At 33.3% G+C, this 14,573-nt stretch overlaps 2 protein-coding genes across 2 annotated transcripts in view; one reads left to right on the top strand and one right to left on the bottom strand.

Moving 5' to 3' along the window:
* The window catches only part of LOC133205673 (actin, cytoplasmic-like), a 222,067-nt gene that overhangs the window by 83,627 nt on the left and 123,867 nt on the right, over positions 1–14,573 (bottom strand). The window lies entirely within an intron of this gene.
* LOC133205646 (actin-3-like) lies at positions 3,447–14,246 on the top strand. The gene is made up of 3 exons (XM_061341495.1): positions 3,447–3,602; positions 4,252–4,993; positions 13,479–14,246. Exons 1-3 carry the CDS (start codon positions 3,477–3,479, stop codon positions 14,216–14,218), a joined length of 1,608 nt encoding a protein of 535 aa, XP_061197479.1. The 5' UTR covers positions 3,447–3,476; the 3' UTR covers positions 14,219–14,246.

The raw sequence follows: 14,573 nt of genomic DNA, 5'->3' as shown, positions 1-14,573 counted from the left end.
TTTTTTTTGCTTGACAAGGAATTTTGGCAGTTGATAGTGCCCCCCCTCCCCAACTGAAAATGTATGGTTGTGCCCCTCAAAGTGAAATTGCTTCCTACGAGCCTGAAAACTAAAACGCTATAATAAACCCAAAAGGAAAAACGTGTGGTAAAATAATCAAATAAAGTTGAAACTCGTGCAAGAGTCAAATAAAGTTGAAACTCGTGCAAGAGTATATGAGTCCCCGTTTTAGAACTATTTCTGATATCTTGATATCGTCCAATTCTTTACATAAGAATAATTAATATAAAAGATAATAATTCTTGATATGAAGAATTCGAAATTTCTGAAATAAGAAGATTTTTTTTTATATTAACATTTTTTAAATCTGAAATTAACATAAATGTTTTAATATCAAACATTTGAATTCTCGTTATCTATTTCTTTTAATATCAAAAAATCGATATTTTTTTGATATCCGAAAATGATATTCGGATATCGGAAAATGCTTTAGATTTTTTTTTAGAGACATAACTGAGCAGCCATCAATCATTACACCAAGAATGATTTCTAAAATAAAAACGTCCGACTGTCACAAATTCCTGAGTATTATAATGGCTAACCGTCTACATAAAAAATAATATTATGTACGGTGATAATTCATTTTTTATGATTTCATTTCAAAAACGAAAATTATTTGAAATATTATTACGAGGGTTGCCCGGTAAAATCGTGCACAACGCGTTTTTATTAAAAAAAAACTGCATGCACTGAGCTGAAAATTTCAACAAATGAATGCTTATTAACCGTACCTGAGTATATTATTATTTTAAAAATGTATAGACAATAATAAGAGTTTTATTACACTTGAATGTGCATACAGGGCTTTGTCCTACGGCACACGACCAAAAAATAAGGGATTCAAAGAATACGCGAATATTATTTCGAAATAGAAGTATGAAATAGATATGGTTGGAGTAATAATTATCATGTTTTTAAGTCCTTGTCTATTATGTCGAAATGTAGAAAATATAGTTATAGTTGAATAAAGGGAAATTTAAAGTGGGGGTTACCGAAGTATTTTTTAATTAAGATGAAACGTGACGTTGCTCTATCGACACTTGACGTTATCATCCGTGCGCCGTAAGGCGATACCACACATGTAACATAAAGACCCATATTTTGTTATTCGATCATGTATGCATTTGAAATTTGCTATGTATATTTATGAAAAATACACTGCAGTGAAGTAAAAAAAAATTAGAACGCAGTGTTGTTTTTCACTCTAGACGACTTGTCCATATTTTGTAATAGTTATACATGTAATATACTATGTCACCTCTGAATAGTACATCATAACGTGACGAAGGCACAAGATTTCGTCTTCCGTCTACCTTTAATTCTGAATCCCATTTCATCTCTATTCCTCAAGTCTTTTCCATTTTCCCTTTATATACTTTACTATACAGCATATCATATTACGTATGTCAATGAAACACGCTTTCCTAAAAAAAGACATATTCCCATTCAATTTATGACGATATGCGTGTGTGTGTGTGTATGTTCACTTGATTTTTTTTTTTACATAGGAGAGAAGATATACCTCCCCCACGACTCAGGATGCAATTAATCTGGGTTTCCTTTGGGGTAAATTATTGTCAGTTTGATTCAGGAAGAAGTGATTGTCAGCAAATCGAGTGGTTTAAATTCTTTCACGGAAGTTTAATTCCATGTCTATTTTTTCTTTTGGGAAATTAGTTATCTCACAGTGTATTCAGTATATCTCTCGACTTGGTATAAAAACAGACAAAAGACATTTAATATGTATCAGTAAATGGGACAGGTTATATTGATATCATTAAGATTTTTTTTACTGTCGGATTTTACTGGAATGATTATGACTGACTAAATATTGATTCAAACAAAGGTGTTTCCCACAGGCACTTGGGGGCTGGATCCCCCATCCCCCTTTCCATTTGTTTTTCTTTTTTAACTCTGGGGTCGACACACCTTTTCTCTATTTTTGTATTCTTATATGCACTACATGGTATCGATAATGTTACCCCTTTGTCTCAATAAGAGAGCTTTTTAAGTATCATTCGAAAACGATATATTTAATTTAAAAACAGCTTATTAAGGCAAAAGGGTTACATTATCGATATCAGGTAGTGCATATTAGAGTACACAAATAGGAAAAATGTGTGTCAACACCAGATTTAAAAAAGAAAAAAAATGGAAAGGGGGGGGGTCCTGCCCCCCAAGTGCCATGTTGCGTTTCCACGATATTTGTATGAAATATACTAAGTATCCGCTTCATGATATAGATGTTACGAAACCATGATTTAGTTTTATGACCAAGAAAAGCATTCATGACCCTGGATAAAACCTGAAACCAGAAAAAAGTTATTTAATCTTAACACAGCTGATACACATTAGTAGTCATATGAAGATTATTCATTTGTGGTTTTATACAAATTTACTTAATTTGAGAGAGAGAGAGAGAGAGAGAGAAGGGGATGCCAGAATCTTATTAAACCTCGTTTATTTTGGTCAATTTTAAATTCTACCCTTAATAAAGATTAACTTTTCTTATAGAAGGAAAGACTGTTGATTGTAATTACATGGTGATGCTAATCATAACAACAACAAAACACGGATATTTCACTTCCCTCACACATTACCTATAAAGAGCATGTCTATATTTGTCTAAAAAAGAATATCAAAGGTTAAACAATTCCTGGCATTTCATTGGGGAAATATTAGATGTTCGCAGTGGGAAATGATTTATTGTGATTTCCTTCTGAGAAGGAAACCCTCTATACAAAACAGGCTAAAACAAGGCAGAAAAGTAGGTTTTTCTCCTTATTCAATTAATGTATGCACACATATGTGCATTTCTGAATTTCATATTATGTTTATCAAAACCATTATTTGTCAAAGCTGTACAAGTTTTGTTCTTGAGCTGACATGAAATTTAAAAAAAAAAAAATTTGGCAAAGTTTATTCTTAAAATACTTTGATCAAGTTACGATCTCTCAGCATACAGAATAAATATGTGATTTACAATCCCTGTACACTTTAAAAGTCAGTACACAAACATTTTGATGAAATTTTAAAGCAAATAAACATCGTGTCATGAAAGACGCCATTCCTCATATAAATGCTAAGTATGTAATTATGCCCTCCATAAATAAATGTGATATAGGTGTAAGCCCCAGGTAGATTACAGATCGTTATCAGCTTAACTTAATCATTATGATTGTATTGAGGGTATCTCAATTATGTAGTCAAACCTAATCGTAATTCCTTATTTGGCGATGAGTCATTACCTTATATGGCAAACGGCCGAGGACAAGCGCGATTTCGTGGAATTGGGCGTAGAGTGCAGATATAAGGTCAGTTTTACTACGAGAGTGTTCACTCTGACCAGAGAAGCAGAACAATACAGACAAACCCTGACCAGCTTACAAAACTATTATCAAACATAATCTTTCACAATGGCAGACGATGATGTTGCGGCTTTAGTTATCGATAATGGATCTGGAATGTGCAAGGCTGGATTCGCCGGAGACGATGCCCCCAGGGCTGTGTTCCCCTCCATTGTTGGACGCCCCAGACATCAGGTATATAAACTTCGTTCGATTTTTTTTTTTTAAACGAGATATTGAAAACTTTTCTTTCGCAGTCAATGTATATTTTCCTTTTTTTCTGTACAATATAATGCCCAGTGCACTTTGTCCACAGTGCAATCTTTAAATGTTGTATACATGTATGTTAAACTGTTAAATTGTTAACGCATGTAGTGTTAGAATATTCCGAAAAGTGGGCGTTAATCTCCCTCCCTTCCCCCCCCCCCCCCTTGATATTTTTATAAAGGAGAGGAGGTTTCGGAACTCCTGAGAGAAAATTCATATACTATATACTAATAGTAGTTCCAATTAAAACACATAAATACCAGATGGTAACTGGCTAGTAAGGGGGCGTTTCCACGAATTACTCGTAATATTCACTCTGAGGATGTTATCAGTGATAGTAGAAAATGCATGACTGATCTTATATAGATAGAAGGAAATCACTTCAGCACAATGTGGTTGTAATTAATTGGGAAAATTGATAAAATTGTGCACAAAAAACATTCATATACATGTATCTGGAACATTTTAAGGCATGTAAATTTAGAAATAATTATTGTTTAATACCAAAGGCCACAGCAAAAGATAACCTGGTACAAAATTTCAGAAGCTTAGTTAATTTTGAAATATATTTTTTAAGGGTGTGATGGTTGGTATGGGACAAAAAGACAGCTATGTAGGAGATGAAGCCCAGAGCAAGAGAGGTATCCTCACTCTGAAATACCCCATTGAACACGGAATCGTCACAAACTGGGACGACATGGAGAAGATCTGGCATCACACCTTCTACAATGAACTCCGTGTGGCCCCAGAGGAACACCCCGTCCTTCTGACCGAGGCTCCACTTAACCCAAAGGCCAACAGAGAAAAGATGACACAGATCATGTTCGAAACCTTCAACTCCCCCGCCATGTACGTCGCTATCCAGGCTGTACTTTCCCTGTACGCTTCCGGTCGTACAACTGGTATTGTACTCGACTCTGGAGACGGTGTTTCTCATACAGTACCCATCTACGAGGGATACGCCCTTCCCCACGCCATTATGAGACTGGATCTCGCTGGACGTGATCTCACCGACTACCTCATGAAAATCCTCACAGAACGCGGTTATTCCTTCACAACCACAGCTGAAAGAGAAATCGTCAGGGACATTAAAGAGAAATTGTGCTATGTTGCTCTGGACTTTGAACAGGAAATGGCAACTGCTGCATCGTCATCATCTCTAGAAAAGAGCTATGAACTCCCTGATGGACAGGTCATCACTATTGGCAATGAGCGATTCAGATGTCCAGAGGCTTTGTTCCAGCCATCTTTCCTAGGAATGGAATCTTCAGGAATCCATGAAACCACATACAACAGTATCATGAAATGTGATGTTGATATCCGTAAAGACTTGTACGCTAACACTGTTCTCTCTGGCGGTACGACTATGTACCCTGGTATTGCTGACCGTATGCAGAAAGAAATCACAGCTTTAGCTCCTAGCACAATGAAAATCAAGGTCATCGCTCCGCCAGAGAGGAAATACTCTGTCTGGATTGGTGGTTCTATCCTTGCTTCTCTATCCACCTTCCAACAGATGTGGATCAGCAAACAGGAATACGACGAATCTGGTCCATCCATTGTTCACAGGAAGTGCTTCTAGATCCTGTTAAATTTGAACAAATCCTTAAACGTGCAATAAAACTGTTCTATCTGTAGACTATGTGTGAAGAATGTATGGTGATTAAATGCTGTCAGTGTGTATGGTAAATTGTTGATGAAAGAATAAATTCTGTTTACGATTGATTCCTCTTTTTGTTATATATGCAATGCATGTATTTGTTCTATAGAAAGATAAGGCTTGAATTAAATTGCTTGTTTTCATTTGTAAAAGGTCGGCCAAAAATTTTAAATTGCTGTTTTTATCAATTTTTCCTCTCGATTTTATATCGTAACTGAATTTTATTATGGAACAAATTTTTAATTCGCGAAGGGGAAAACGATCAAGCCATGCGCCTTTAATTGATTAATGTAAATATACTGAAACCAGTTAGGGCATTATCGGCGCTATCACTCAAGCTCAATAAAATGGTGCAAATGATGTCGCGGGGGGTTAAGCGTAAAAAAATAATGAAATGTCAAAGAAAATACTTTTTGAATGAATGCATGAATATGTAACCTTTAAGGCAAAAATACAAAAATGAAGTGAACAAATATTGAGATATTTTATTTGGCATATAGTGATTTTTTGAAACGTACGTTACTGTCGCCAACATCGAATAATTACACTTAAATGGCTATTTTTTGTACAAATAACAGTTGAATCTTAAATTAGATAGCATATGTCTTCAAAACATTTATTTTAAAAATGCTTTTAATAAATTATTGAGCATAATCACAAATATATTACCAAACTTTGATCTGATATCCCCATGTCGCCAGAAACAAAATAAAAACGGACTGTGACATTAAATATAGTATGAGTATTAGGTATTGTATGCCTGTAAGATTGGAATACGTTTTATTTTGAAGGAAACTTCTTGAAAATTAAAAAAAATGTTACAAAGCCTTGTATATGTTACCAATACTTTGAAATTACATTCTATCTTCCTATTTTACATGCGTATGGATAGGCATGAAACATTCGTTGTATTAGTTTAATAGATGAAATAGAATGATATCACAGTTAAACATGTGATACTTTTTCTTCTATCCAACAACTGTATTCCATGCTCCAACCATGATTTAACAATGTCCTATTGTTAGCTTACTATTTAAGAGAAAATGATTAAATGAAACAACCGTTACCGAAACATTCGTTACCAAACCTCTTAAAAAAGAATGATTTATGAGTTCAAACATCTTCTGCACATATACGTAGTCAAATATTTTGCGCCAGTATTCAAATTTTGACATCCGGAGTACGGTACTGCATTTTTTATGGGTTTTTTTCTAAAGTCTAGACAGTGTTGGTGAGTTTGTTTTCTAGAATGCAATAACAATGAATCAAATGTAATGAATTAGTATGTAACTGTTAATATTTATATAACGACCGACAACAACTACGCAACCAGTATCAATCTACACCTGACTGTCCTCTGTTAGTCTTGAAAGGTAACGAATGTTACAAAATTTTTAACAACAATCATATATCAAAATAGCAACAATATTTACAGAATTTCTTTCATGACTAATTGTTCGAATGTAAACTTTATTGATTGATTTGTATCATTTTAAGCTTAAGTTGCATAAATTTTAATATAAACTGATTCTAGACACGCATTATTGAACACACACGTTAATTTTGAAGAAAAACATTAATTGAAATTATTTTGAAAGACATTTTTAGATTGAATCATATGATATTGATTAAACTAAGGCTTGAGTTTCTATTCTGAATCCACATCAGGGTTTTTTGTTTCTCTCTTATAATTTTGATACTGTTAAACTCGCATTTTATGTTCAGTAACGTATGTTTCAGCATTTTATTTTAGTTGAACTATGGCATTGACCCAAGCAGAAATACGAAGGAAGTTTCCATTTATGGTTAAATGATTTCAAGCTAAAAGTCATCAGAAAAATTGTTATTTACATTATTTTAGGTTCTGTTAAAACGTCTATACAAACAATTTTACATATATCTCTTATCCGTTTGTACATATAGTACAGTTCAAGGAAAATATGACACGATGATATAGATGATGCAGTTCAAATTATGATTTCTTTTGACATTTTCAATACCATGGCACAAGTAGAGCAGAAATTACATCTCATGAATTGGTCCATTTTGTTGGAATTAATCTTAAAAACAGTAAATATTACTTCTTATGAAACATTCGTTACATACGGACGTTGTTGCATTTGAAAGTGTAAATAAGAACAAGATCACAATTCATGGACAACATTTTATTTAACGTTTCTATAAATGGATCCTCTATTCATTTAGAACCCCCATTTGCGCTGGGCAGTTTTGATTTTTCTTGAGGCATATTTGAAATATAAAATTTTAGAGATATGTCAAATTCATTTGAAGAAAAAAATATCATACGACAATTTGACTGCATCAATTCATAAAATACATAATGACAGTTGACCTTTTTTGTCTTATCACGAAAGTAAGTAGACTGATTTGCTTTTGACATTGAGGATTTATTACAATCTATATTATTTCATCCTAAAATCTTAAAGGAAAACTATAATATGATACGTAACGCTTGTTTCTCAGCAAATAATGATCAACAATACACCTTTATTTCAAATTGACGTAATTTCTTAACCAGTGAACTTAACTTGAAAAATCTTTGGGAATACAAACTTGATATGTTGATCTATCCAAAAATGTTATTAGCAGATGGATAATCAAATGTCGATTTTTGAAGAAAAAATATCTTGAATTGCACCAATTTATTGAGTTTGGGTGTATGTAAAGTAAGTTGTATTCGTGTTAGCAAATATCTAACGTTATTGTCTTTATAAAATGGATATTTAACTTAATGGTTTTGTTGCAAAATGAAATACGTGTTAACCGAGCAAACTCGCAACTTTTATAGGTAAATTGACCTTTTGGTCTAGTTTATGTATTTCTAAACCAATGCATCCATATCCGGCCAGATAAGATAATGGCCAGTGACTCTATAAAGGGGATACACTATAACTGGTATTCACACTTGACCTTTGAAATCGCTCGGTATTAAGCAAAGCCCCTCGTTTTTTTTTCAATCCGTATTTTCAAAGTTTTAATAAAAATTAATACCGCAATTGTTGAACCATATTCAAATACTGGAATTGCCTTGGTCTTTATATATGTAGATGATGGCACTTAAATTTTTGATTAAAGTGCCATCTTCTACGAAATATTTATTTTTTTTTCTTCTGTATTACTACCTATACCAAGGACTTCTTTAAAATATATATATATATGGTGTGCATGTATTTATATGTAAAAAGGATATCTTAATATATTTATATACATGTTTGTATAAGATCCAGGCCCTTGTATGCATAGTAAGTTCGTTATACGCCTACCTGATGGAACTCTTTCTTGACTGCGCACCTGATAGTCATATGCCCTAACAGGTGCTCATCGTAAAACACGTGCTCAATGATTACCACATACAAACATTAGTAAAATAGACAAACAACAAGCATCAAGAAATCGACCGCAAAAAGAAACTTAGAATTTTTAAAATACTTCCACAAGTAGGAGTCCAAAGAAAAAAATCAAAGTAGAAAAAGTGTATGATGCATTTCTATTGCAAACTGTACAGTTTCTTTTCTTTTCTGTGCATTTTTATACTTTAATTTTCAGTGATCAATTATAAAATATCAAACAAAAAGAATAAATGCATGGAAAGAAATGAAAACCGGACGGAGATAAAGGATTGGACTGTATTTACATCAAATTATTTGATTCAAAGACTAATGTAACAAATATATAAAATTATTAATTATGAATATCTGAATGTTGAGGACTTGCTTACTTCACGTGCTGATACCCTGGATCACAGGATAATCCCGAAAATATGTATCACAATAAATGTACAGTGCAAAAAAAAAAAGTGTCATTTGCATCTGCAGTGTATTAAAAACAAAATTCACTTTTTTTTTAAAAACTTTTTACAATTTATTAATTATTATAGACACTGTAATTCATATCCGGAAACTTAATACTTATGTTGTTTTTTTTTTTAATTTTACGCACGCCCATATTGAGGTCCATGTAACATCTTTTTATAAAATCACAGATTAATAAATATCTGATGAGAAATGAAAACCAAGTTGAAAACGTTATAACAACCATTTAGACTTAATATTAAGCAAAGTTTAAAAACTTTTATTTATAACTTTTACGTACAGTAACCCCCCCCCCTCCCCATACACACATTTTGTCGTGGTATAATGTGGTAATGTAATACTAAAATTTGGTTGTGAAAAAATTGGAACTTACCTTCCCCCTACGAAAATAGATTTTCGAATGTAAACAATCCCCCTTTTGGGGTTTGTCAAAGTTTTTCAGGTAAAGTTGTCATTTTTTGTGGCACCCCTTTCAAAAACGATACTTCATGTACATTCCTGAGAAGCTGTTATTTTGGTGCTGTATACATTGTATGTAGGGAGACGGTGGCGGTTGGAGGGGAGGGGGTAGAAGAAAAGTTACTCGTAATGATACGTTATATATTATATAGCCTTAATCAGTAGTCAAAATGTGTATAGAAAACAAGTTTAGATTTAGTGCAAGGAGCAGAGGAAAAATTGCTGAATATTTTTGCACTAAAATACAAAATATGATTGATTGATTGTATGTTGTTTTACGTCCCATTCGAGAATTTTTCACTCATATAGAGACGTCACCATATACCGGTGAAGGGCTTCAAATTTTGACCTTTACTCGGCACTCAGGGCCATTGAGCAAAATAGCAATTTTATAACAGATTGTGTATTAAATAAAGAATTAAAAAAAAAATAGCAATTTTATCTGTGTATGTAACAGGGATGGGGTAATTGAAAAAAGTAATTATAATTGAGTGACATCTTTCAAAGTAATTGGAAGTAATTTGAAATTGACCATTTTTCAATTGCTTGTAATTTTATTAATGACACTGAAAAACATACCATGTAATTTCAATTACTTTTCAATTACATTTCAATTACTTTTCAATTACATTTCAATTGCTTTACATAATACATGTTAGTACATATAGTACATATTTAATATGAAAATATTTCCACCACAGTCACATTATACAGTTCTTTTTATTTATTTAAAACATCTTCAGCTCTTCTATTTACCAAAATCTTAAACTTGTTTAAGACTTGTTAAACTTGTTCTACAACATCCTAAAAATGACTTTGATATACATGTATTGGCTTATTTATAATATTAATATTAGTTTATTTTATTATCTTAACCACATATAGAATTAATACAAAATAAATAATACTATAAAATTTTGCTTAACTCTTCTATGGTATAGCCAAGAACCAATTCAATTTATTGATTATCAAATTTAAAGAATGGGAAATTGTTTAATGACAATAATGTGTTACTCTTCAAATCACAGAGCTGTAAATTGCAATCAAAACAATCCTTCAAAGTGTTATTTATACCATGCTTTGTTTAACTTCAAAGATATGACCATTAGAGTTGATTTATTTAATACAAATAAAGAATGCTCTATTATTTGAATAATTCAGAAAAGAAATCTTATATCATTATTTTAACATCCAAACAGGTATTTTTGAAATGCATCTATGATCTGATAATAGTTACATGGTATTATATAATTCAAGTATTATTTATCATGTGAAAATTGTCAACATTTGCAAGTTTAGGCATTAAGCTTACCTACAATTGAAATAATCAGAGAGTACGTATTTCACATTTGATTTATTAAGTCTTGGAAACTCGCTTATAATCAAATTTCATAAAGGCAGTCGATTGATAAACATGTACATCTTGTGTTCATGAAACACACTTGCATCACAGACATCCGACGCTATTTATTTACATATACACTGTACCTCCTACTAAAATTTACATGTACATGCATTTATTCTTCCAATATTTTGAAAATAAAATTAAAGTAATTAAAATGTATTTAATTACATTCTTCAAAGTAATTGAGAGTAGTTAATTACATTTGTAAAAAACAATGTAATTGCAATTGCAAGTAATTGACAAAATTATCAATGTATTTGAAAGTATTTAATTACATTTCAAAAGTAATTGACCCCAACCCTGGTATGTAAAGTAGAAATAACCTAAGTATTTTAATCTGTATAGGCCTAAGTAAAGATATTTAGTTCTGCAAAAAAAAAAAAAAAAAAAAAAAAAAAAAAAAAAAAAAAATACCAGTGTTTGTATTATTGTAGTATTTGTGTTTAGTTAATAATAAATGGAAAGTATAAATTGATTATTAAAAAAGGATATTAATTTTGTTTACTTGTAAAAATAGACAACAGCATAATTTCATTTACTATGATATCACAACTGTTGATTAGACAAATGAACTTCATTTTTCCGTTTTTATTGCTTTGTGTGTGTTTGAAATAGAAAATTGGATAAAAACAACAGTTATAAAAATAAAAATATAATTATATTGATTTATTTAGTAAGTAATTTATTATGGTGGTAACATGTGCATGAATACGAAATGCAATAAAATTAGAATAGGATCTATAATTTACATTAGATCCGACCCATTGGACTTACACGTGTACTTCACTTTAGCATATTTTACAAAATGCATTCAAACTTTCACAATGAAGCGTAAGGTGTTCTTAAGTCTTGTTCAAATATTTTTGTCTTGCTGAATAGAAAATTTTTGGGAATTTTCGTTAAGATGGATATTTTCAAATATTTACGTACGACGCGATTTCTCTTTAAGAATCCTTTAATCCTTTTATATTTTTGCATTTGCATTCCTGTGAACTATAGCCCATGGGGAGTGATACTAGTACTACTAGGATACGACCTAATACTTTTCATCCAAGCTAACGCGCTTCATCAAATACACTAGCGGATTTAAAGGGGGCCTAGCCCTCCCCCTTTGTGTCCAAAAATATACAAAGGATTTATATAAATCAAATTTTTTTGTGGCCCCTGGGTCAAACCCCGACCCCCCTTTTTTTTTCAAGAATCCTGGATCCGCCACTGAAATATGCCTCCAGGAATGAAAAGTAATCAGGGCAGGCAGACTTCGGGGCAATATTTCGTAAAATTCTCTCTTTTTCAATAACTTGCACTACAATCAAATTATGACGACGATAATAGCAATTAGCAATAGGATCTGTTCTGTACTAATTTTTGATCTGTCATTTCTAAAAATACTGCTGATCGAGTTTTAAAGTTTACATTTCTACAGCATGCCTTATATGGAAACAAGTACCCTTTATTTTGATAAGTTCTGTATATGGGTATTGAATACATATCTATTGAAAGCGAAAAAAAAAAATCGAACATAATCTTCATCTGGCATCATTACCCAAGCTTGAACGCGCGAGCGAGAAAGAGAGAGGGGGAGAAGAGAAAAAATAATTATGATGGTTAATGGGTCTATTTTTGAATGTGACACGAAACCTGAAATATCCAAGACATTGGCATGTACCAATAAGGCCCCTATAAGGCAAAGTGAAAAAGAACTACCCTTCTATTTTCCCTTATATGGATGCTGTTAATAAACTTATGGGCGTGGAAATATCTCCCAGTAATGTTGCACGAATATATATAAAGCAGATTGAGGGTTATTGGAAAGGACCGACTTGTAAATCAATGTGGTATATCTCTTCTACTTTTTGAAATTAAAAGAAAATAAACTTTTGAAAATGGCAGATGATGATGTTGCAGCTTTAGTTATCGACAATGGTTCCGGAATGTGCAAGGCCGGATTCGCCGGAGACGACGCCCCCAGGGCTGTGTTTCCCTCCATTATTGGACGACCCAGACATATGGTAAGGAGCGAATGCACAATTGTCTGATCTTAATGCAATAAAGTAATACCAGGCCACAAACACACACACACACACACACAGTTCAACGATTGAGAGTCAGCAATTGCGTTGTGGACGTTCTGGATTTGAATCATTCTGAAGTAATTCAGATTCAAAAATATTTTTTCCAGGGTGTGATGGTTGGTATGGGACAAAAAGACAGCTATGTAGGAGACGAGGCCCAGAGCAAGAGAGGTATCCTCACCCTGAAATACCCCATTGAACATGGCATCGTTACAAACTGGGACGACATGGAAAAGATCTGGCATCACACCTTCTACAATGAACTCCGTGTGGCCCCAGAGGAACACCCTGTCCTTCTTACCGAGGCTCCACTTAACCCAAAGGCCAACAGAGAAAAGATGACACAGATCATGTTCGAAACCTTCAACTCCCCCGCTATGTACGTCTCTATCCAGGCCGTACTTTCCCTGTACGCTTCCGGTCGTACAACTGGAATCGTGCTCGATTGTGGAGACGGTGTATCTCACACAGTACCCATCTATGAGGGATACGCCCTCCCCCACGCCATCGTGAGAGTGGATCTCGCTGGTCGTGATCTGACAGATTACCTCATGAAAATCCTTACAGAACGCGGTTATTCTTTCACAACCACAGCTGAAAGAGAAATCGTCAGAGACATTAAAGAAAAATTGTGCTATGTTGCTCTAGACTTTGAACAGGAAATGGCAACTGCTGCCGCATCATCTTCACTAGAAAAGAGCTACGAACTCCCTGACGGGAATGTTATCACTATTGGCAACGAGCGATTCAGATGTCCAGAGTCCATGTTTCAGCCATCGTTCCTAGGAATGGAATCTTCTGGAATCCATGAAACCACATACAACAGTATCATGAAATGTGATGTTGATATCCGTAAAGACTTGTACGCTAATACAGTATTATCCGGTGGTTCAACCATGTATCCCGGTATTGCTGACCGTATGCAGAAGGAAATCACAGCTTTAGCTCCTAGCACAATGAAGATCAAGATCATTGCTCCACCAGAGAGGAAATACTCCGTCTGGATTGGTGGTTCTATTCTTGCTTCTCTATCCACCTTCCAACAGTTGTGGATCAGCAAACAGGAATACGACGAATCTGGTCCATCCATTGTCCACAGGAAGTGTTTCTAAAGACTGAATGTAAATTCAGCTAATATATATATATATATATATATATATATATATATATCTTTACAAAACCGTCAGTAACTTTTGGGATAAACACTGTATATTATGGCGCTGTCATTCCTTATTTTTGGATTAGGAGTATATTTCATGACATTGTTTCACAGGTATACAGTAACAGATATATGTTCCGATTGCTTCTCAGTAAATCCCCCCCCCCACCCCCCAAGTAGTGTCATTGTCAATTTGTTCTTTATTGAAGCTTACAGAGTTGTGCAGAAACTGTATTCATATTATGATATTGGATGAGGGGGAAAATAGAATAATTTCAATTTATTTAAAAGTTTTATATTGTATTTTC

Source organism: Saccostrea echinata, unplaced genomic scaffold (assembly GCF_033153115.1).
Source record: "Saccostrea echinata isolate AGI-Se365-2 ecotype Australia unplaced genomic scaffold, CSIRO_AGI_Sech_v1 ptg000002l, whole genome shotgun sequence".
In the NCBI taxonomy this organism is placed as follows: Eukaryota; Metazoa; Mollusca; class Bivalvia; order Ostreida; family Ostreidae; genus Saccostrea; species Saccostrea echinata.
The sequence above is the reverse complement of the archived record's forward strand: the minus strand, read 5'-3'. Positions and strand labels throughout refer to the sequence as shown.

What these genes read in the sequence shown, in the direction of transcription:
- LOC133205646 (XM_061341495.1), top strand. Translation starts at nt 3,477, where the DNA reads ATGGCAGACGATGATGTTGCGGCTTTAGTTATCGATAATGGATCTGGA. An exon ending in TTGGACGCCCCAGACATCAG is followed by an intron (nt 3,603 to 4,251) that starts GTATATAAACTT and finishes ATATTTTTTAAG; the next exon opens with GGTGTGATGGTTGGTATGGG. An exon ending in CATGAAATGTGATGTTGATA is followed by an intron (nt 4,994 to 13,478) that starts TCCGTAAAGACT and finishes CCTTCAACTCCC; the next exon opens with CCGCTATGTACGTCTCTATC.